Here is a 24077-nt window from a genome sequence, read left to right as displayed (position 1 = left end):
GAACCTTTTTATATATAATATGTATTACTATATAATGTGTAACAATATATATTATTATAACATATATAATACATATATAGTGTATCTAAACCACATAGAAACCTATGCTTTTATACTTTTTTTTTTAATACTCTATGCACGCACAGGCTCAGATTCCCTTTCATAGAGTGAGACACAGAGAGAGAGAGAGAGAGAGAGAGAGTGTGTGTGTGTATATATATTAAAAAAAAATATTCAATATGCAATAGATACTATAACATAAAACATATAATAGATAACCTATAACTATCTTATATAATGCTCATATATCATATCGCTGGTATATAATACACACATTTTTTATAGGCTTATTTGTGTGTGTGTGTGTGTGTGTGTGTGTGGGTATATTAAAAAAAAACACCAGTTGGACTCAATGATCTTAAGGATCTTTTCCAACCTAAATGAGTCTATGAGTCTGTATTTGTACAGTCTCTATACACACAGTATCAGACGGACTTTTATATATCTAAAACATTATTTCTTATATTACGTACAATCTATAATATGCTGTCTATTGTATATATAAAATACAGACACAGCCACACCCAGCACTCGCGAACACCTGTTTACTCTTTTATATACGTAATATTCTCGTATATGTATAAAAATATATTCTCTCTCTCACACACACTCTCACTCTCTCGCTCACACATATTCTTATATACATATGCTCTACAAATATACACTCTCTCTCTCTCTCTCTGTGATATATATACATAATATTTAACATGTAACGGGGGGTGGATGTTGGCCGCACCATCCGGGGGTGCCCCCTTGCCCCCCGCCGGGGCAGCTCGTCAGGGGCTGTTGGGCTCCTGGCCCTGCACCAACACGAAATGAAGATGCTCGTCTTGATTTAAGCCCCGAGCGTGTCCCCGAGCGTATCCCATGGCGCTGGGTGTTGGTGTGACGCGGGCCCTGGGGGGGGCCCACACGGTCTGCTCCGGCTCCATGCCCGCTCCGGCTGGCCGAAGCACGGCACGGCTCGGCACGGCGCGGCACAGCCCTCGCTGGCCCGGGCAGTGGCTCGGGGTGCCAGGCGCTGCCCATCAGGCCCATCCCCGGCCCTGGGGGCTTTGTGTGGTGCTGGGGGGGGGAACCCGGCTCAGCCACCTCCCTGCCCTGGTGGGGAAAGCGCCTGTCTGGTGTCTCCAGCGTGACCCAGAGCGGCCCTTGCTAAACCCAGCGCCTGAACAGGAGGAGCTGGGCGGTGTGAGGGGATGAGACTAAAGCAATGCTTCAAAAAAAACCCACCCCATTTTTCTGATTTACAGCTTTTCTTCTTTTACAGCTAAATAGGGCAGGGTCCCTGCCCCGTCACATCGGAGGTGTGGTGGGGCTTGGGGCACAGGCAGGTGAGCCCTGCGCAACCGGGCTTCAGGTTCACAAAACTGATCCTCTTCCAGCGGTGGAGGCTAAACAGAACACCGTCGTCGGTCAAAGCAGACTCTTGTCCTGGGCAGCTGCTCTTCTCCGGTGCCTTCCATCGAGGCAGCAGCATCTGGGAAAGGCGAGGAGAGACCCGCCACCTCGGCCGCTCCCCAGCCACCTCCTCAAGCACGCAGCTCCCAACCGCACGGGTGAATTATTTCATAATGCTGTCTACAGGTAGGACAAGTTTGCTTAAACCACAGGCATTTGTTACCTTGCGTTTCACCCACACAAAGATTTATTGCCTTTGTGCTGCGTCTTTGTTCTTCAAATACGAAATAACCCCAACTCTCAGTTTCTAAACCCCTACATAAAGGATGGGCAGGTCTGTGGGATGAGGCGGATGCCCTTTACCTGGGTAAAGCCCTCACAACTCACAACCTTGTTTAAATTGCCTTGAAACAAACATTTTACAACTATCAGGGACTTCTATATGCTTGGAAGGCAAAAAGATGACTGAAGGTAGAAGAGCAGCCATCTAATAGCTCTTTATCAAGTGCGACTACATGGGACTGTGTCTTGGCTTGCCCTTTTCACAGGCAACACCTGCCTGTACCTCCCCGAGCTCCCAGCGTGGTTTTATCAGCAAGAGCACTGCCAGGTACCCTGTGAGCCCTGCTTCCACTACAAATGCACAGGAGGTTGCAGAGAGCCCCACTCTGCCCCAAGTACTCCTCCTAAAAGGAACAAGCTTGTAACAGAGTGAAGGGAGAGTTACACTGCTCATTCATATTGATACTGATTTTATTTAGAAGAAACCATGCAGTTATCCTTTGATGTTTATTAAAGGCACATCTGAACAGCTGCTCTGCAGAAAAGCCTGCTCAGCTTGCACTGAGCCAGAAGCCACATAATCCTTAATATGGCACCAAGCCCAAGAACATAGAGGGCTCTCAAGCCTCAGGGGCGGGACGGTGTCACACAGCATCTATCTGCAAGCTGAAGTATAGGTCTGGGTTGTCACCACTACCATTGGAAGGAAGAGAAAAAAAAAAAGTTAGATTTGGAGAACCAAGCCTCAGTTTTTCTTCATGCTGTGACTCAAAAATTAGGATGCAGTGGCAAGGAGGGGAGAGGAAAGCAGTGGTACCCTGTTTGGGCTGCTTACTTTTTGAGTGAGGTATGCCAGAAAGATCTAGAGCTAGTCCTGCCGGCAGTCAGCGCAGGAACAGCTTCGAGGCCAATTTGAATTATATCCTGCCGGCAGTCAGCGCAGGAACAGCTTGAATTATGGAGAGCCCAGAGTGCCCGTATGGTTCATTTTACATTACTGTGTGCAAAAAGACCCCCTGACTTTCAGTTTAAGTAGTTACTTTATTCAAGCTACAAAATCAAGTTAAAATTACTACAATATTCACATAGGGCTAGCAGGTTTCTAACTTCACTGAACAAGGAGAGACCAGTGCCCTAAAGAGTACAGAAACACTGACCATTTCATAGCCACCAGCTGGTTTAAGACTACAGACAGTGCCTCCAAGATCAAGCACCAGCGGATCTCACACAGCAGCTTGGAACAGTTCCTCGTGCTGCATTGGAAGAGACCATGCCCAGATTTCCAGTGCAAACGCAAAGTTCTTTCAAGATTATGGATTAAACTGTACCCAACATGTTCACAGCTCAGGATGAAGGCAGCAGCTGGAATGAGCAACCTGGATAAATCACCTCCACTCACTACCAGAATTCCAGAGGAAGGAGGGGTTTTTCTACCATTGGCCCAAGACCCACACGTACAAATATTTACAAAGAATTGGACAGAATCTAGCAAGAACTAGTGTTCGACTCCCTTGCTATGCCAGAAGCTGTTAGGCACAACAGTCATCAGGCTTTTGCTGCAGCAAGAGATCCCAACGCTTTAAAAAAAGTCACCAGCAACGTGGCCTAAGGAAGCACAGCACAACCCAGTCATGGGGCAGCTTCTGGGCTCCTCAGTCAAGCTCCTCTTTGATAGGGGTGCAACCTGAGAAGAAGCTGGTATTGCTACTCAGCATTCTCTTCTTTCTCTTTACAAACGGTATCTGGTTCTCTTGGGACTCCTCATCTTTCACGAGCAGGGAAGCAGCAGTGCTGGGCTTCTTCATGAACACGTCTTGGTCTGTGATATCTTTCAGGACCTATCAGAAAAGCAAGGAAGACAATTTTAGAGTTGGTCACTGGAGTTTGGAGGCAGCACATACAGAAGTTGCCAGGCCCACGTCAAGAGTTACTTAATTTCTTTGCTCAAGTCAAATTTCTAAGGACAAATTCCTGGGCTGAGCAGGAAGAGACAGCATTTGGAAGAGCGTGCAGAGGGTACACACGGGATAAGTGAATTCATTTAGCTGAGGCAAAATTACAGCGGCCAAGTCAGAGTACACAATGGCTTAAGAACAGTTAAGTCTGGACATAGACAGATAGGATTTTGTCCTATGAGCTCCTCAGTTACCAGTCTCTTATGGCTGGAAGGTGCAGCAGGAAAGTATGGCAAAGTTTTAGTATGAAAATTTTAAGAGTTCAGCAGGCTCAAAGTGTAAATACAAGCTGGCTTGACAGCTGTAGTCTGTTCAGATTTTTCTAGCAGCGGTCTATCATCTTGTTTTCTTTTTTCTTCTTTAAGATCATCACTAGCCATAAACAAGGTGTGCACACAATTCAGAACCACTGTTCTTTCTTACAGCTTTAGGCAGTACCTTTGTAGTTGGTGTGATGCACACAGGCTGAAAGAAGGTCTCTCCTGCAGTCACTTCAGTGGGGTCTTCGAGTTTGAAGGAACCTTCAGAGTCCCTTGTTTGGTCCTCACACGGCGTGGCATCCTGAGGAGCAGTACCATTTTGAAGCACTTTTACAATATCCATCCCTTCCTTTCCCACCAACAGCTGAAGAAATACTAGGAGTCCCTGAGCCACCTCCCCAGTTGCGAAGTAATTCGTAGCACAGGACACTAGATGCCTCTGTCAGGCAACTGGCTTCATAAAATAGTCGATAATTAAAGAATTACTATGGGAGGTCTCTGCTTCAAATCTCTAAGAGCCAAGAGTCAGGCAGACGTTTTTAGCAAGAGTTCTAATGAACATCAGTTGCTCATGAACCTTCCTGATGCTACAACCCCCTCCCCAAATTATCCCTTCCATTCTTGAAAGAACAAACCAAACCTCTGAAAGCAAGTTAAGTTTTTGTGCCATCTGAAGCTAAAGATACAATTTTTATTTACTAAGTGCAAAAGAAAGACTTAAATTGTTTGTCTTTGGATTCATGGCTGACAACTGGCAGTAGGTAAACCGATGTGACTTGGGACGACATGCAAATTTCTGTATTTAGTGCAAGAGTCTGGTACGGCAGTGGAAAACTTTGTCCTCAGTTACCACAGATAAACACTGAATTACAGTGACATTTACAAGTGTTTCGGGAAGGTGCATAAGCTTTAGCCTGACAAACTCTGTGACATTTACAAGTGTTTCGGGAAGGTGCTTTAGCCTGACAAACTCCGCACGTACGCTAATAGCATAACTGCTTATCCATTCACCCAGCTTTGCTTAAACACACTGTGTAGTCTGGATGGTGGGCGCAGGCCCTGTCGCACCCACACAGGCAGCGCTACTCACCGGAAAGCCAGGGTCTCTATTTCTGCATTTTGCCGAGTCACAGCTACAGCCTTCAGTGCAGCCCACCTTCTGCTTCCTGCAGCCACACTGCCTATTTCCACATCGGCCCTTGCAGGAGCACTAAGTAAGAGAAGAGTTCTGTGCAGAAAGAGCTTCGGTGTTTTATAGACTGCATCTAGATTGCCACAGCTGTCAACACCTGAAGCAATCTAAAGGCCAGTAGCATCCCCAAGCTGCCATGAACCTTTTATTGTTTCACTGTCAGTCCTGCATCCCAGGAAAAGAAACAGGGCCTTTCCACCTACAGAGCCATCTCCTGCTTCAGTATCCCCGAAATAAGCATCTTCAATTACACAGTCCCTGACTTCAAGTTATCAAAAGGATGCCAGTTAAACAAGCTAACATCTGCGCGCTAGGAGGCAAACCTGAGTCACCATACCTAGGGCCCTCCATCTAGACGGAGGTGACCCAATTTAGCTACTTCATGGCCCATCAGAGCAGTGAATCTCTTTGCTAGTCTGGGTACGTGAAGCAGTAGCAGACGGCACAGACCAGCTGCTCCAAGCTATAGTTCTGAACCGAGCAGTAACTTGTGCTGGAGTTCCACCAGGCTACGTAAATGAACTCAGAAGAGCCAAGTGCCAAGCACAAACCCTCCTTCCTGCAACACGGCCCAAAAGAACTCCTCAAAGCCCAAACCACGGACAGTACTGTAGTTCAGAATTTATCAGGTTGGCAAGCTGCAGTGAAAGGAACTAAAGCTAGACCTTTAAATTCATAAGCTTTTCTGTGGTAACTGCTGACATTTTCAGTCACTCAATAGTGAAATATGTAGTAATTTACCCCTTTGTGAAAGGGGAAGAACACGTCTCGCAATGCGGGTCTAGCTTCACAGCAATCCAAGCCCAAAGAGGCCCACTGGTTCACAGTGACTCCTGTTCAGCACGTTCAAATCATCTCTTCCATCCCATCAGGAATTAACTGAGCAGCAGGCTGAAGCTTCAAGCCCAGCAGACCAATGCAAACAGAAGATGGAAGCCAAGGCCTCTGTCAGGACTAGGAGCCGCAGCAGTACACCACAGTGGCAACAGTACATGGGGATACATGACAGGCCATCCCTTTTTTCCCCCTAAAATAGGCTCCATGAAGGAATAAAGTTGCTGCTAGGGCTCACTATCTTGCTGCTGTCTGAAACATAGGCCAGTTCAGCCACAGGTAGCAGGACAGAACATGTGTCTCATGGTAGAAGATGACCTGTTTAATGAAAAACTATTTAGGAAGGTGTTGCTGACTATGGGCAACTTTTGCTCTGTCAGTCAGAATATGACAAATAACCAATGCCAGCAGCACTACCGTATTAAGGCCGTTCAGAACAATAGTGGAGACACTACAATCTCACAGTTTCTCTGTTCACATACTAGATCCTTAGGGATACAGGCAAGCGATTCCCTTATAGGTAATAACAAGTCAAAGGTAACTGGATCTTACCCCCATCATGCTTTTCTTCGCTCCTTTGACTGCTTTTACCGGAACCCAGTCTGCATCATTCATCTCCCCTCCAGACTCCCCCGAGTCAGAGAACAGCTCTTCCACATCCATTTCTGGGTTTGGTGCACGGGGTTTTGCTGTCGTTTGCCGGCGAGTCTTTGGCTACACACAGAAGTTACAAGCGTTGAGGCCCCAGAAGAAGTAACAGTGGGTTTACATTTTATTAAGGCACTTCAGAGTCCCACCACCACAGCCCCATTCTTCTCAGACAGCCAAGAAGGCTGTAGGGTTAGGGAGGAGACGAGATCAGATTGTCAGGATTTAAATTGACTGATTGAATTTTTAACTGCTATAGTTGACAAATCCTTGGAAATTTAATAATTTGTGTCAGTCTTGACAAAATAGTTTTAAATCAGCACTAAGATTTGGCTCTTTTGCAAGGCAATGATTAAATATTCTGTGACAGATGCCTTGCTCCATGATTCAGAGACTGGAAATGCTACAGAGAAGACACCTGGATTACTAAGGAGGATACAGAGTCAGACATAATTAGACTGAGGAAACAGGTTTGGGGTTTTGTTTGCCCCCCCCCCCCACCCTTTTTTTTTCCCCCCCCCCCCTTTTTTTTTTTTTAAGATCGAAAACTAGTGCAAGCTAGTTTCAGAATTATTCTGAAAACAGAAGCCTTAAGGACTATCTGAAGTAGAGACCAGGCCTACTTCAACGAGCAGAACAAGATGCTGTGTAAAAAGCAACTTGGGAGAAAGAAACCAAGATTATTAATAGCCAACATTAACTTTTGAAAAAACCCCAGGTACAATACAAGCATGAAAACTGGTATGCAGAATCTTTACTTTGGGTGGAATATAATCAAAAGAGGAATCTGGGGACTCAGATGGCATTTGCTGAATATGACGGAGCTTCTGTCCGCTGGCAACTTGGAGGAGCAGCAGTTTCTGTTAAGAGGGACAAAAAAAATTTAGCTTTGCAAAATACATTAACCCCACCGCCAAGGAGCTCTTATGACTTATGTCTGTACAGATCTCTACCTGCTTAAGAGTGTCATTTTCCTGGAGAAGTTCTTGGTTCTTCTCACAGATCTCCCTCATTTTCTCCAGCTCTTCCTCCTGTTTGCAAGACAAGATGAAATCTGTAGGCTTATGTGGGGGTAGCACAAATAGTTGTTTGGGACAGATTTTTCTATTTGGATCTTTCTTGCAAGATCAAAGGGGCTTCTTTGTATTCTCCAACAGGAGATCAGCTCTGACTAATCAGGAAAATCATTCGTGCTACTACCTTGTTCTTTGCATAACACTGCCAATAAAACAGAGAATTTGATCCTTTCAGAGTGACCATTTAAGATCTAAAACTCCTTCTATTTCTGAGGCTTATCTCCAAATTAGGTACACCTAGGACTGATTTTGCTTTAATACGTCACTGAACACGCCCTTCCACAGGAGCTTGCTACACCACTGAATTCTCTTAGTGACAAGACAAGGTACAGCTTGTAACGTGTTTATACGATCAAGTTAAGTTCCTCCATTGCTGATAGCACAGTGGAGCTGTGCTCAGCAAAGGATTAGTAATAGCATGTTGAATATCCTAACTAAAGGTGTTCCGAGCACGTAAGAAGTTTGAGCTGTGCTCAGCAAAGGATTAGTAATAGCATGTTGAATATCCTAAAGGTGTTCCGAGCATGGAAGAAGTTTGCATGAGCTGGTCAGATTGTGGCAGGCCTCATTGCTGCATTTACATTTATTTAATGGAAGAAGATACATGATGAGAAAAGCCACAGGCTTATCCAAACCTGCGTAGCAACTATCCCCCTGCAACCAACCGAATTGAGCAGTCTTAGCTACAAATGGAAATGCTCTCAATCCTTCTGCACCTTCCTCACTCTAAAGCTATATTCCAAGTGACAAGTGACCCTAATGAGCACACACCCCCAAGCCACATCCAGACACTCTACCTGGAACCTGAGTCGCTCTTGTAGCTGTTTCTCTTGCTCACTTAGTGAATCTTCCAATTTCTTCTCTGCTGCTTCTTTTTGCTGAAATTGGCTAAGCAGGTACAGAACCTAAAAGCAAGTTAATATAGCAGAGGCAAACAGGCTTGAATTCCTTAAAGAGACATCTGGCAGCTCAGGCAAAGGCCTTGACAATTTCAGAAAGATTCTTTCTGCCACTTCCAGCACAATTCTGCCCTGATCTACTTTAAAAGTTATCTTGTGCTCAGGTGTAACATCCTCACTTAAAACATTGCGAAAAAGTTATTGAATAAAACAACTTGCATAGGACAGAAGGTGAATAGGAAGATTTCTTGGGCTTTTGTTAGCTATCCTGCAAGAGTCTAACAAATCTCGATCAGATATACAGCAACAGATCGGTTTCAGCACAACACTTTACCTTTATCTCTGAGCAGATTTGGAAATCAGAGTCCCAAGACACAGGAGCTCTCAAGATTTCTATCACTTATGTTTTACCTTCTCCTGGTGGTGTTGTTCCTGCACCAAAAGCTGATTTTGGAACTCAGCCTCCATCTCCGTCATGTGGTTTCGCTCTTCAATCAGCATCTTTTGTACGTCTGAACAGTTGGCTTTACTCTGCTGAAGGCTGCTCTCCAACTTGCTTTCCTGAACTTTTGAGGAGACCAGCTGAAAGACAAAAGCAAGGTGATAGCTTGGGTCAGTGAGTTCCATGTTTCATAGTGTCTGTTGGGGCAGACATGCTTCAGTCTGAAGGCGAAACATTTCTGCCTAACTTCCAACCACCCTAAGAATTGGGCTGGCCATCAGCAACGAGGAGGCTAGATGAGACATTCAGAGCTAGACATCTGACAGCCAGTATGGCAGTGCAAAACAGATAGCAGGAAGTTTTGTTAACAGTTCTGGATTAATCTCCTTTCCTGCAGCACTTTAAATCTGAGTATTGAGGGGACCCCAAAAATGAATGCTCTCTCATATTAACTCCTTCATTCTTTTCCTTTAATTTCTGAGCGCCAGGGACTGATATATGATTCTGCCTTTGCAGAGTATCAGTTGCTCTTTCCTCAATTCCACGTGAGCCCAATTTCTACTCTCTCCTACCCCCAGTCTCGTTCAAGCTTCTCCCACCCCAACATCCATCCCACTGCTTCCACTCTGACCTCAGAGTGGTCCCCTTGTTTCCCTGCAGATTGCCTACTTGTTCATTCAGTAAGTATTTTTAGGTACTTTCTCTTCTCTTCCACTTTTGAAATTTGTCTCTTCCCTTTTACTATTCCCATGCAAGCCTTCCGTAAGCACAGCTTTAGCCAATATCTCCAGACCTGCGTCTATTCTGTTTCCCTCTTCCCTGTTCTTTTTGGATTTCACTCCCCAAAAGGATCTTTGGTACAGGAGAATATTTTAATCAGAAGTTGCGAGGGAAATAAACCTCATCCAGTACAGCAGTGCTTCACTTGAATTCATCTCTGCTATCAGCCTGTTAGTCACTTCCTTTCATTCCTGGCTAAGCACTTAGAGCCTTTGTTTTCAGTAATAAAATAGGAAGATTCAGAGTTTACCTCTCCAAGGAGATACTTCAAAGCACACTTAGCCTCTAGAATTGTTGCAATACTGTCCCAACGCTGTTTCACACGATCTCCATTGTCTGCATCTAGGAGTTTCTGCTGTAGATCTGCTATCTGGGCACTCCTTTGGAAGGACACATATATTTGCGGTTACAACACAGAAAACCTGGGCTAGTGTCTGGGCTAAAGTTACTGTTACCAGAATATTAGACAAAATAGTTCAAGTTAAAATTTTGACTGCTTAGTACAGCAGCTGGATTCTGCAATGCTATACCAAGGAGTTTCTCCTCGCCTTCACACTTCCAATTAAAAGTGCAGTGTTTCCCTCATACAGAGATGCTCACAAACAGCTAAGAACAAAGCAATCTTAGTGACTGAGTAGTGTCCTCATATCCCCACGTTTTGGAAGAATTCAAACCGGGAAAGCCACATGGTCTTATTTCATAATTTTTAGTGTCAGTGTATAAGTTATTTTACTTTCTCTTCTGTTTCACAGGAAAGTTGTAGATAGGAGGCGAGGAAAAAAAAAAATGGAGGCAAGGCTGTGCAAGTCAGCTTTGTCGAACTGCCTTACCTGAGCCCCATCTCAGTTTCCAGGCTTTCTATCTGCTTTGATATGGAAAGGTCCATCTCTGATGCCTGCAAATCTGCGAGGGAGTAGGTGCGTCTCTAAAGAATTACAGCAATGGACAGAAGTGAGCAATAGGTGAAGAAACGCACGCAAGACTGGGCTTTCATTTACAGACATTTCAAAGAGGAGCCATACTATTATAAAAGCCTCCAAGTATCTCTCTATAGCTTAAATTCCATTGCTCCTTCCCAAAAGCATAAAGTCTTTGATAAGGGATGTGAACCACTCACGTCCGCCAGATGCATTGCATTAAGTAACAAGCTACTTCAGCAACTCTGTTCCCCGGCATGCCAGAGGACAGTAACAACATTAACCCCTTTTTCTAGAAAGGGAACCCTCTCCATCCCTACCTTCTGAGGGAAAAGGTCAGATAGGAGTGAGTAAGAGCAAGTGACAGTACTTGCTGAACAGCCAGAGGTGTGGGACAGGGAAAACAGCATTTTCCACTCTCTTACCCGGAGCTTTAGAGGGGGGTTTTCCCCAGCCTCTTTCTTCTCTTTAAGCTGAAGGAGCTCCTGTGCCAAGATCTTTCTGTCCTCCAGAAGGTCTGCAAGGTGCCGTCGAGCCTCTTCAGTACTAACGAGAACCTCTACTTCGTTTGCAAGCCAGCTCTGCAGGAAAAAAAACCCACCAAAACCTCAAAAAACAGTATAGTGGTTCACTGTAGTCTCAACTTCAGGACTGAATCCTTCTCTGAAATGCCTTCACAGATAAACTGAATAATCACATTGCCTCCCTAATATGTAACTCCATGTTCCTCCCCTCTACTCTCCAGCCATCAACCCCAGCAGCACCTACTGAGTTAAAGCTAAGTTTGCCCATTGTTTGTGGGAATGCACAACACAGTCACCTACTTTTACTCGTGCAGCAACTCCTTCCATTCCCCGATTTTGACTCTCCTTCCGTTTATCTGCAGCCTCCCGTTGTTTCTGCAGAGCGTCCTTTAGGCGCTTGTTAGCGGCTGCTGCCTGTAAAATATTTTACACAAAAGCTGAACAGTAGTTATTTCACTTAATCTGCAAAGGTTGAAAACATGAGGTATTCACAACGCAAGCCAGACATTGAGACAATGAGAAGAGAGTATAAGGTTAATAAAACTTCAGGATTAATTGAAGACTAGAGAGTCCCTGACTTAGTTTCCTTTGCTGAGATTCCTGGTTTAAAGAGAATCTGCCTCTAGGCCTAAAGGTAGAAGAAAGCATCCAAAATAGTTTCAAGATGCATTTCTCCTATACAGCGATCCTGAAAGAATTTTGAACTGCAGTCTAGCATATCCACTCAAGCTCATTTTACTTTCTAGCTTGGCTATCTGTAATATACTATATATATATACACGCATTATAGTATATATATACACACACACACACACTATAAATAGATTTGCCACAGCAGCCTGATGCTCAAAGGGTAATTTACCCTTTAAGGAGCAGATTTAACTAGAATCCCTCAGAGGCTACAAGACAGAAGCATGGTATTTTTCTACAGAGACACCTCTATTTCCAGACCTCCAAACTGCGTTAAAGAAGTTTTCTGCATATCCTATTACAACCTCTGACCACACTTTGCAGACCTTTAGGATTTGGTCAGGAGTTTCTAGCAGATATTGGCTCCTTACCTCTTCTGTTTTGCGCCGAAGTACATTGGCCTGCTTCTGGAAATCTCGTTCTAGCTTAAGTAGCTCATATTGTCTCTTGCGATCCTGCAGGGAAATAGTGTTAAGACAGATGGAAAAAAATCACGTCACGTTAATACCTATGGCCAGTTTCACACTTCTTGGAACAGAATAATTACATTTGCTGTTCTGCAGTGCAAATGCTTCATGATAATAATTTCACTGATCGTTACAAGCTTAAGCCATGTAGTGCCTCTGAGAACAAATGGCTGTTAGGCTTAAAGTGGCTAGAAGGGGCTCCACACTTTCCATCAAAAAGGTTTAGGAGCCTGAAGGCTGTAAGAGACAGCAGACCAAAAGTTTAAGACTTAGTGTCCCAAAGCATGGAGGAGCAAGCTTCTTACAGTAAGAATTCCTGTGAGACCAGAACTCAAGAGGTACAGGTGTTTGCTGTCCATTACACTCAAATGCTACAAGCCAGCTGGATTTCATTAACAGTTCTCACTGTTTACCTGCAGATTCAATATTCATTTGAAAGTTTAAATACCTCCCATTCTGTGGCCAAATCCTACCACTTTAAATACTTAGAAATATTAAATATATGCCTTCTGCTTTAGGGCTGAATCATGACGACTGTGTTGATTGCTTTAAGATTGCCAGACACAAGCAAGCAAGTCAATTTATGACAACTGGTGAAAGGTGGCAGCCATATGAACTAATGTTATCTTCAAAGCATTCCCCAAATGTTTTTCAGATGCTTGCAAGTTAAACAAAGCCTTGCAGCAAACACTTTAATGATTTGTTTCACTCTTCGGAGGGAGGTACAGTTTCAGGGCTTATTGTTTGCTCACCCGTTCTTTCAGCTGGATCACTTCCTTGTCCTTCTGTTGTTTCCATTGCCTGAATTTCTCAGCATCATCCTTCATTTGGCGCATCAGCTGTACCCTTTGGTTTTTCATTTCCTGAAAAACAGAAATGGGTGGAAGAGTTGTCCAGTATTTGCATTCTGGGTGGTTTCAACCTACATTCCCCTAGTGTGTCTGTCGGGGTGCGGGTGGCAGACGGGAAATATTACAGTGTGCTGCTCACTCAGAGTACCTGCTTAAGGACACTCTCCAAGTGCTAAAACCCAGGAATTCATCTTTTAAAGCATAAATGGACACACACATGCATGGTATACACATGGAAATCAAAGTGAAGTGATTTAGACTGAGGGAATAAGTTACCAGAATAGCCAGAAGACACTTTGGACTTTTATTCCTCCAAGTTTCAAGAGCCACCTGCTTATTGTATTACACCAGCAATGGTGGTCATGTAGTCAAAGGAGTCTTGCCAAAAAACTGGTGTTCTCAGTCTAACAAAACAGAAAGTGTGAGTGCCTTCTGTCTGGAATCTGCTTTGCCTACACTGGAGCAAGGCTGAGAACTGCATGCTAGGGTTAGTTACCCTGATCTCCTGGTTCAGTTTGGAGACAGTGCGTTCTGTAGATTCCTTCAGTTTTAAGAGCTTGGATTGCTCATTCAGCTTTTTCTTCAGCTCATTAATTTGCCCTTCCAGCTCCTGAAGTCTTTTCCGACGCCGTTCACTCAGTCTATAAAGAAATCACATTTTAAAACCAGCCCCCCTACTGACTGTTATTCTCAAACAAGTATTCTCCAACTTTAGAGACAACTCATGAAAAAAATAAAGCAATTGTGCATTATTGTCTTTCCCACTGATCCTATCAGGCTTCTCTGCAATTCATACAACTCACATGACATGTTAAATGGATGCATTTGCATCAAAAGAAGAGCAGCTTTTACAGATAGCTGAAGTGCAAGACAATGAATTTTCACAGGTGCATTAACACAGTTTTCAGTGCTGTAAGTCACACAGCTTGTGTAGTCACTCTTACTTGGCTTGGTTGACATCCTTCTTTGCCATATGTAGAGCAAGGATCAGCTCCTCCTTTTCTTTTTGCAAACTACTGACCTCCAGTTCCAGATCCTTGATATTTGTCTAGAAAGGACAAGAATAGTAAGCCTCCAAATAAAAACCTTGAAGCCCCACTCTGAGACAAAGCTTTAAGACAGGAGGCCTTGAGAAAACGTGTTCCTTTCAACAGGCTGTAAACCACCTTATCTAAAAGCAGTACAAGCATCAAAAGGGCTAGTCCTCCCTACACTGAAATCTCAGTCGGTCAACAGAACCATTGTGCCAAACTAAAAAGTTGTGACTGAACAATTTCAGAGATGGGAGATCCCAGCACAGCTAGTGAACAGGGGAAGCCAGATCAGCTGGCTGTACTATGAGACTTAACAGTGACGTACTTGCATTTTGGCTTGGTGTGGCCAAGCAAGCCTCCAAAGTAAAAAGTAGAGAAGCCCATTTCACACAGAACAGCTAGCGGCTAATAGCTTATTTCAGGGAAAAGACAGTCTTCTGGCAGTAGAGCTATTGTAGATAGCTGGGCATGGTCATCCCTCCCCCACCTTCTCTGTTGACACCTGTAGTTAACTCCTCCCCATGCCCAAGGGGGCAGTGACCCAGCTTAAGGAAATAGATAGACCCAGTAAGAACATGCTCATGAGAGGACAGATCTTCTCTTCCCTTTCCTCCTCAGCATGGAGTGACTGCATTAATTGGGAAAAATAAATTGAACATATCCTTACAAGAACTATTTCAGAAGAGTTTACCTGGTATTGGGACTGAATGGGCTCCAGCTGACTATCATTCTGTGTCATTTTTTTGGCAAGTGCCTCTTTTAGAGCCAGGGCTTTATTCAATTCAAGCAGCTCTTTGGACATCTGAGCTTGACGGAGGGCATGTTGAGTGGTGAAGTCATCCGAGGGTCTCTTGGTATCCTGGCCCATTTCTGCTTCCTGGAAGAGACACAGCAATGAGCTGGAGAAGCCAGTCTGAAGCTCTTTAACTATGTGATAGCAGTTTCTGCAGAACACTTCAAATTCATTTTTTACATAAAAAATTAGATACTCAGAAGTGAGAACAGGTTATTGATCTTGAACACATTGAGCAAATAAGAGCATAGAAAGGCAACACATACAAAAGTGACACAATATTTACCAAACATTTGGATTTGAAAACTAGCATAAGGACACAGATAAAAGAGGAGTGATGAGGGGATAAAAACATGCCCCTGGTAAGGTCTGCGCTGCTGGACTCCCCTCACTTACAGCTGTAGCATCCTGTTCAGAGTTTGCCATCTCTGGAGCAGCTTCCATCGCAGCAGCATTTTCACTCTATATAGGACAAAGAAGAAAATTTTGTTAAAAAATGAGAGATGAAGTAAAATGAAGCTAATAACAGTCTGTTGGCCTATTATGACAAAGCATAATGTTATTCTCCTCTGTCCAGAAAGCTATCCCTGGAAAGAGGATGCCATTGTCTCCCTCTGTTAGTAAAGTGAGCATACTCCTCCTAGACTAGCTGGACAAGGCAGCCTTTCTAGTCTTCCCTGAACTCCAGCATTGGCAGCCAGCTCCTCACAAGGGTAAGGAGTCTGGGAACAGTGGGAATGTCTAGCGAGGGAGAACAGGGAAGTTCCTGAATTAGACAAAGATTTGGCAACGTCTATTTAACAGTTTCAGGTCCCTGCAGTTTGGGTTGCTCATTAAAACTACCAAGTTTATAACTCTCCTTCCAACTTTTGGACTGTAAATCTATGCTAATCTTCCACTATCAGATTCTTTTATGGAGACTCTTCCTTTTCCCCCACCACATGCAGCCACTCAAGCACAAGTGGCCTTTCTGCAGCATTAAAAGCACAGCAGGACAGCTTGTTTTGAAGAGGATAAAGAGTCATTTAATGCTTGTAATTCCTAGGCTCCTTCAGCAAAGTTTCTGCAGAGTGGAATCCCCTGCTCAGCAGACTGGCAGAAGAACCCTAGGTTCCATTAGTAAACTTGCTTGGCACACTCTTCTCTCCCTGGATTCAGTCTTACCTGCAACTGAACCAACACTTGCTGCAGACTGCGAATCACCTCTACGTTCTCTTTTAGTTCCTCATCTTCCACAGTCTCTACCAGCTTCTGCAGATCAAGCTTGCATCTGCAATGCAGACATGGGAATAAGTCCATGAGCATTACATGGCACGTTTGTGTCACACATGTCAATGAGGAACAACTTTCCCCTCTGAACATACAAGTGAGTTCTGGATGAACAAACACAAATTGACTGTATCCAGTTTATCCCAACAAAAACATTTAAAGACATTTCCTCAGCATGAGTAGGGTGTGCAAACAGACTTACACAGCATGTTGCTGAAGTTGCTCTAGTTTGGCATTCATCTTCTCATTCTCTTGTTCTGTCTAAGGGAAGTCAGAATTATACTGAATCGTAGTAAAAGCAAGATAAGAAGCCAGAAAACAGCTATTTTATTTGTAGCAAAAGATATGTTGTCAGTCTGTGGCAAATCAACACACTGAAAGATCTTGCATGATCATTGCCACTAGTTTGTTTAGACTTAACACCCTTTTTCCACAGGAATATACACTGCAGTGAATCAAAACAAAACAGAGCAGGGGAGTGGGAAGAGGGAAGAGAGCGAGCGAGTGTGCACGCAAGTGCTGATATTTAAAACATTAAAGCAACAGAAGAGCTGAAAGATTCAGGTGTACTTTTCCCCAGTGAAGTCACCAGATCTATATGCTCTGACAGGCTCTGGGAGACTTTTGGTTCTGACTACCTGATAGCCAGAGATCTGAAATAAATGTGAAAGGAACATTAAAAGAGAGAGAGATTCTTAACATGCCATCAAGTACAGGAGCTGCTATTGATTAATCTTCAGCTAAAAGGGGAAGTCATGCAACTTTAAGCTCTTCTTGGGTAACTGAACCTTACCAGAATGATCCTCTCCAACATCTGTGCTGTCTGACCAGCAGCCTCACTCAGCCCTCTGCTCAGCTTTTGATTCTCCTCCATTAGCGACTGGTTCTTCTCCATCAGGGACTGAAGATTCTCTGACGGTGCCATACTACTAAAATATTAAGGACCGGTTTGCTCGTGAACATGACTTCACCAGAAGTTTGTAATAGCACTGAAGTTACCTCAGTAATAAATATAGGTTGTAGCAGATGAACAGAAATAAATGGAAGTCTAATCTGAATTCAAAAATTTAAGTAATGCAGCATATCAAAAGTAGACATTTGCAAGAGAAGAAAACACCCTTTTGAAACAGTAATGTTGTTTAACCAATGGGAAGTCTGTAAACTGCATGTACTTGGGTTTTGAAACATCCTCAGAGGACAACACCTACACAATCCAATTTTTCCTGCATTTTGTGCTTTTAAGAACAGTGGAGATGCCCTATATTTAGAGGTAGAGGGGTGAGGAAGAAAAGACGGGTGGATGGATCTGAGAAACAGATACTTAGTCAGGAGACATCGTCTAGTTCCTCTCATGTTTCCTACAACTGATTTTTGCAGTCTTAAGGGGTTTGCTCTAAAACTGACCCATACATGCATGGAATTTCAGTAAGCATGGAAAAAAGAACAAAAGGAGAAAAAAAATTGTCCAGATCCTATTAGAAAGCAACCAGTTTGCTCTACCCACACTCCACAACACTGTCTAGAGCGAAGGAGATCTAGAGCCTTTGCTGGTGTGTGACAGCTATCAGTTACATTGAGCATTAATCTACAAAGCTTACTTCAGAGACACTGGCAGGGTCCCTCCATGGGCCTGCAGCAGTAACACCTGTAGCTGTTGTACCTAGAAAGACAAACAATTACTAGTTGTTAATCTCTCCCATATAGTAACTAGATGGTTGAAGCAACACTATTAAAATCCTTAGTCTTAATATGAGTCACTTGCTCCACAACTGTCCTTTAACCATTGCCTATGGAAAGGAATCATGTTGCTACAGTATTTCAAGTAATTTACTCCTAAAAAACCCTACCTTCTCTTCATCAGGAACGCTCAGATCAGCACGTTAAAGTCACCCACAGACAGCTGACATACTGTTCTGTGCAGGGTGTCAGAGACCTCGCTGATCCAAAGGGCAGGTCTCCCACTTTGCTGAACCAATGCTCTGTTGCTACCTTTCACATGAGAGAGAGTCAGATCACTTGCCTTCCTAAGCTACTTGAACAGGTGATTTGAATTTATAGTATGATAATAAACATTCTGGTGAACACTCCTACGCAGTAAGCAAAACCACTTACTTGCTCCATCGTGGAACAAGATTACCGAGTTTTCCTATGGAGAGGTGGCATGAAAGACTATCATACACATACAGTCAAGTAAGCACAGCAAGCCTGCTTAACTCTCATCAGTAGACAAGCCCTTGGGCACTTCTGGCTTTGGGTTTAACCAATCCTACTTTATGCAACTTATTTCCCTCTGAAGCTGACCACGTAGGAACACTCATCACTCTGTAATGGACATGGGCAGCTGATGTCAGCAAGACAACCATCACTGTATTTCTAATTTTGCCTGTAGCCTAATGGGCAGGCGATGGTTTGTTCAGTGGAATGGAAATGTAAATCACGCTAACGCCACCATTTTTCTACGGCATTGAATAGTTGCTGTAGAATTACAAGAAATATTCATGCATTCCCTTTACAGCCATCTCAAGAGACAGAGAAACACATACCAAGTATTTTTTGCATATTTTGTGTAGCTAGGCATCCTGTGTCTTTGCTTGCTGTTTACCGAGCTTAGTACCAAAAGGATAGATCTACTCCTCTCACGTGAAGAAAGCACCCAGTACCTGCTGCTTTAGGTGATGCAACTCAGCCGCCTGGGGATCAAGGTTGACAATTGGTTTATTTTTTATTTTTCTTGCTCTGTCAGCATAACGCAAAGTATTTAGAGTTTCTTCTAGATTGGAATCTGCTGGGCTTACACAGGCAATCATGAGAGTGTGGCTGTTACCACCCAGAGAATCTGAGAAGGAAAACAAGGCATAATCAAAGCTTTGAGAGAGTACAAGAATGACTGGTAAGATACCATCAAGATCTCTAAGACCGCATGAGTGCATCTCCATACTACAGCTAGAAGAAGATATCCAGCTGTAGTTTTGTGTTATTGTCATCTACTTTCTCCTCTGCCCCAGTCAGTACTATACTAAAGAGCTTTTTTGAAAGCCAAAGTTATGTCTCAGCTCTAAGCACCAATGATTTCACATCAGAAGCCCCAGTAATATCGTTGTCCTGTTAAGTAACTTTTGTAATTGCTGTAATTTCTGTATGCCACTTCTGGCATAGTTCTTTCAGGTTTTCCCCTCCCTTCTCCCACACAATAATACTCAAGACCTCCATGGATATCCAGACATCAGAATTCACACTATCTTCCAATTTAAAGAATTATTGGCTAGGAACATATTTGTTCAGATCATCACGCGGCACGGCATTTTATCCTTTGGTTTTACACTATCATATATTGGCTACTTAAAACTTTTGATCAGAAAAAAAGGGCCCCGCATCCAGCTCTGCATAATCCAGTTTCTTTTTATTAGATACTTTCAGATACAGAAAATACTGAAGAGCCTAACTTTTTGTACCAAATTATTTAACTACCAAAAAAAACCCAGTAAATTGCATTACTATAGCTATGCCCATATTAAAGGCTAATTTAGATAAAATGCATTACAAGACCATCGCAACTATTGAAAAGTAAGTACCACAAAGACCAGATATTCAGACTAAGAAAACGAAAGATAAATATGATGCGCACAGTGAAAGCACAGACAGCTTGAGCTCCATTTTGGTTGCGATATCCTCCACTAAGTAGCTATAATTAGGGTATAATAATAGATCTCTGCCTACAGACTTAACTTCTCATCTTCCTTCTCCCCACCAAAAAAATGCACTGAATTTGTCTAGTTTTCTCCTATAGCATAGGAACTGCAAGAGAGCAGGACTCATGAGTCCATCTCAATGCATTTGCAACCTAAAAATAAGAGTACAGGAAAGGTCTAGCTTCAGTGAGAAGAGGAACTAAACCAATAAATGCAATCCCTTTGTCAACAGCAGCTACCCCTTTGAACCGTGGTTGTATGGCTTTTGGTTTTCTGCTACTTTGTTATTTAAAGTGCATCTGTAGATTTAGGCTTTATCATCATCTGTCTCTTACCTTGCAACAGTCTCGTTAGCTTTGAGTCTCTGTAGGGAACAAACCCACCCTTTTTATTTTCGTCACCAAGAGCACTAATCACATTCCCCAGGCAGAGGAGACCTCTGTTTATGTTGATGCCTGCATACAAACAGATGACAGCGAGTACAGCCACCTCAGTAGCTAGGAATTGGTCATTTCCTGTCCTTATTAAAAAATTTTAAAAGGTTAAAAAAGGACATTATAAGGGTTAAATAACTGCTTTGCTTTTCCTGACAAAGACTCAATTAACTCAAAAGTGGCAAGAAACCCAAGCTGTACCAGTCCTTTTCCTACAGACCTTCTTTTAGTCTGTCTCCCTCAGCCTTGGTCTTCTTTTGTCTCTCAGAGCCAGCAAGATCAACCAGGTGCAGCTTGGAGTGAAAACTGCTGTTCCTGTGGCAGAAAAACTATTTTACTCTCTCAAGTAAACATGCAGTTAGGAAAGAGGCAGTCCAGTAGTAACTACAGTTGAGCCACTGGGCTGAAAAATATAATTCATACCAGAGACAGCCAAATAAAGAAACTGCCTCAAGAGTAGGTCAGCTGAGTTCATCCAAGACCAAGAAAGAATGACAGGACTACGACTACGAAATAAGTCTGACTCCGAACAGCTGCTAGGAGTGGCTGCGTGATCACACTTACTTGTCATTTTTCTTTTTCTGATCAATGCAAATGGTGAAGATGGCATGGGACCGTGAGGACTGGGAGTTCATTGCCGTGGAGGCCACCGTTCTGGCATTGTTCCCTTGCTCTAGGCAGGATACAGTATCTTGGGCACAGGTGACATTTCTTTCTGTTAACCCTACAATCTGTATCCAGGAAGAAAGCATCATTTATCCTCTCCTCCCTCTTCACCCCGACTTACATCAGAAAAATTATCCTCTGTCTTAGACTATGGCAGACAAAGTGAAGTCTCTGTGAAGGAAAGCATCATTTATCCTCTCCTCCCTCTTCACCCCGACTTACATCAGAAAATTATCCTCCTGTCTTAGACTATGGCAGACAAAGTGAAGTCTCTAAATACAAATACGCATTCACAAGAATCAGAGTCTCACTTCAAGCCAGAGGCTTGAACCCCCTAGCTGCCCTCAGATATCCCCTGGCCAAGCTGGGAGCTGAAAGGGGAAACTGGCTGAAGGTGGTGAGGTATTTTTGTGAACAGAGCGGAGGAGAGGCAGGTATTAGGGACATAAAGGACAGAGGGGACTGAGTAGTAAGGACTAGTCGTGCTCCTTGGCAAGCTTGCGCTTTCCCTGAAGGGCCTGTCTCCCTGGATCACAATGCCACTACTAACGCATGGATGAGTCGCACCCCAGTACTTTAGAGGTGACAGTGAGCAGCACAAGATTACACATAACAAACGTTAACGGATCAAAGCTACAGGTGTCACACACACCTAAGCTGCACGTATGACAACCAACAACCTACCCACCACCGCAAACTGAAACTGTGCGAGTGAAGCACAAACGATGGATGGACGTTTAACTACAAAACAAGTACACAGAGCAAGCAGTAGCACAAGGTTTTTCTGCACTACGCTATAAGCACACATCTGTACAAAACTGCTAAGAAAAATAACATGGGCACTTAAATAGTTTCCCCTCAGGCTCCCTTTGTTGCATGCTACTTCTGCCAAACTGAAGAGTACAATTGCAACAGAGTTTGAAATTTGGTAAAGGGACCAACTGAAGAGTACAATTGCAACAGAGTTTGGGTCCCTTTACCAAATTTCAAAGTACAACATTCTCAGATATTCACCTAAATCAGCCTTCAAAAAAAGTCACAATAGGACTTGTAAGCAGCTTTGTCATGAATGTCTAGCCTACTGATGTTACTCTGAGTAAACTTATGGATCATCAACAGCTCAATTTTGAGAGAAATGAGTAGTTGTGATGATCTCATATGCTCTAATATAAAGCAGTGCTCAAAGAGTCGGACATTTGTTTCACTGAAACATTCGTCCTGAGCCATGTCGCCCCCTTATATACCCATATCTAACAGGGCAACAAACCTTTATGCCTTCTTTTGGATCTTCCCGTATACTGATTTGGGAAGACCGTTCTCTTGATGGGCACAGCAGGTCTAGGATATCCTCATTGTAGATCTGAAAGCATCAGAACAGCAGCTCAGAGTTAGCAGCCGTGCAAGGGAACAACTTGCATGAAGAAAGACTGAAATCATGGCTAACTCTGCATGACATTCTGTTCATTTTACCTTTAGAGAAAGATACCTAGGACTCAGAAACCAGTTCCTGACAGGACCTTACGTAGTCTTAGGTTTTGATTTAATAAATACCTATCGCTTGAAGGAGGTGGCCTCATTAAAGCTCACTTTATCTGTAATTCATAACTTTATAATAGTTTGAAAGTCAAAACAACTTTTACCTCTAGATAAGAAACTCTGAGGATGAATTCCCAATCCTGCCTTTGCTCCTTCTCCTTAAATAGCAGTTTGATTACCCGAGGGATGACCCCCACACTAGGTTCATGCTCTTGATTGGCAGTGTAGGTACCTCCCATAGAGTATGTTTTTCCAGATCCCGTCTGTCCGTAGGCTAAGACAGTAGCATTATACCCTAGGGGAACAAAGGGTGCCTGGATCAGACGGCCACGTGGGAACCAGAAGAAACTTTGATGAACAAAGCTGCATTTTAGTAAAAGCATCCTTCCAAAAAAGCCCTGTCCCTCACTGTCGGTTTACACAACCTTTATGCACAGGTCACAGTTAGCAACATCAAGGAAAAAAAAGTCAATGAAGAGCTCCCCAAAGCACAGAAAAAAAATTATTATTCCAGCTCTTTTTTAAGTCTGCTCTGTTGCTTTACTAGAGTTAGTCATAGAAACGCAGTGTATGCTCTTTCTCCTCCCAGCTCCACTGTAGCATCGGTAACAGCTTCTGGCATAGGATGCTTATCAATTCATCTTATTACTCTCGATAAAATTCTCTTGCCTTACGTAAATAGCTTCAGGAACCAAAATGACCCAGTAAAGACACACAAGCCATTTCGATAGCCCTATGGAGTACAACAGGTTGTAAACGGTTAAGATCTGGCACTTCTCACTAGAGGCTGGAGTCGGTGTCTAGATAACACATAGGATTTTATTTTCTGAGAAGATCAAAGAAGAAATGAGTTGGAATGGAGAATTAAACAGCACAGCACCACCTTCCACACAGCTGAGCCCACCGAAGTCCCCAGTATCTTAACACGGAGCTTGACCTCAGTTACCACAAACCTTTGAAGATGCCCCGTATGAGAGGGGCGACAGCTGTGCTGAAGACTTCCTCCTGCTCAACAGAAGGGTCGAAGACATAATCATACGTGAACGCCTTATCGTTACCCACGACCACCTGCGGAGGAGAGGAGAGGAGAACAGACAGCGCTGACTACACCGCCCCAGCAGCCCGGCGGCGAACCCCGGGGCAGAGGGGGAGGCAAGGCCGAGCCCCGGGCGCGGAGGGCTGGCTCCTTTACTTGCGGTTCCCCCGGCACGAAGGACAGGCACATCTGGCACCCTTCGCCGGTCTCCTTCGGCACCAAGGGGCGGCAGCGCAGCGCCACGCGCACCGGGATCACCTTCTCGTCTTCCCTCACCATCTTCAGTCGCCGCGGCCGCCCTGCGGAGGAGCGGAGCCGGGTGAGGCCTCGCGGGAGCAACGC

The 24077-nt window shown here is 43.8% G+C and overlaps 1 protein-coding gene across 1 annotated transcript; it reads right to left on the bottom strand.

Annotated features, from left to right (window-relative positions):
- Positions 1 to 2767: 2767 nt before the first annotated feature.
- Positions 2768 to 24014, bottom strand: KIF4A (kinesin family member 4A). The gene is made up of 30 exons (XM_009287996.1): positions 23892 to 24014; positions 23653 to 23767; positions 22804 to 22994; positions 22431 to 22523; positions 21062 to 21228; positions 20718 to 20812; positions 20399 to 20518; positions 19035 to 19210; positions 17973 to 18034; positions 17168 to 17303; positions 16577 to 16635; positions 16270 to 16375; positions 15502 to 15567; positions 15004 to 15189; positions 14223 to 14326; positions 13775 to 13919; positions 13180 to 13290; positions 12332 to 12415; positions 11571 to 11684; positions 11172 to 11327; positions 10660 to 10754; positions 10080 to 10209; positions 9019 to 9189; positions 8506 to 8613; positions 7586 to 7663; positions 7391 to 7492; positions 6537 to 6698; positions 5049 to 5168; positions 4137 to 4259; positions 2768 to 3581 (listed from the first exon to the last, which is right to left on the bottom strand). The coding sequence occupies exons 1-30, from the start codon at positions 24012 to 24014 to the stop codon at positions 3396 to 3398; spliced, it is 3684 nt and encodes a 1227-aa protein (XP_009286271.1). The 3' UTR covers positions 2768 to 3395.
- Between the last annotated feature and the right edge of the window lie 63 nt (positions 24015 to 24077).

Source organism: Aptenodytes forsteri, unplaced genomic scaffold, assembly GCF_000699145.1.
Source record: "Aptenodytes forsteri isolate BGI_AS27 unplaced genomic scaffold, ASM69914v1 Scaffold72, whole genome shotgun sequence".
Taxonomy (NCBI): Eukaryota; Metazoa; Chordata; class Aves; order Sphenisciformes; family Spheniscidae; genus Aptenodytes; species Aptenodytes forsteri.
Note: the sequence above shows the minus strand (reverse complement) of the source record. Positions and strands in the feature narration are given on the sequence as shown.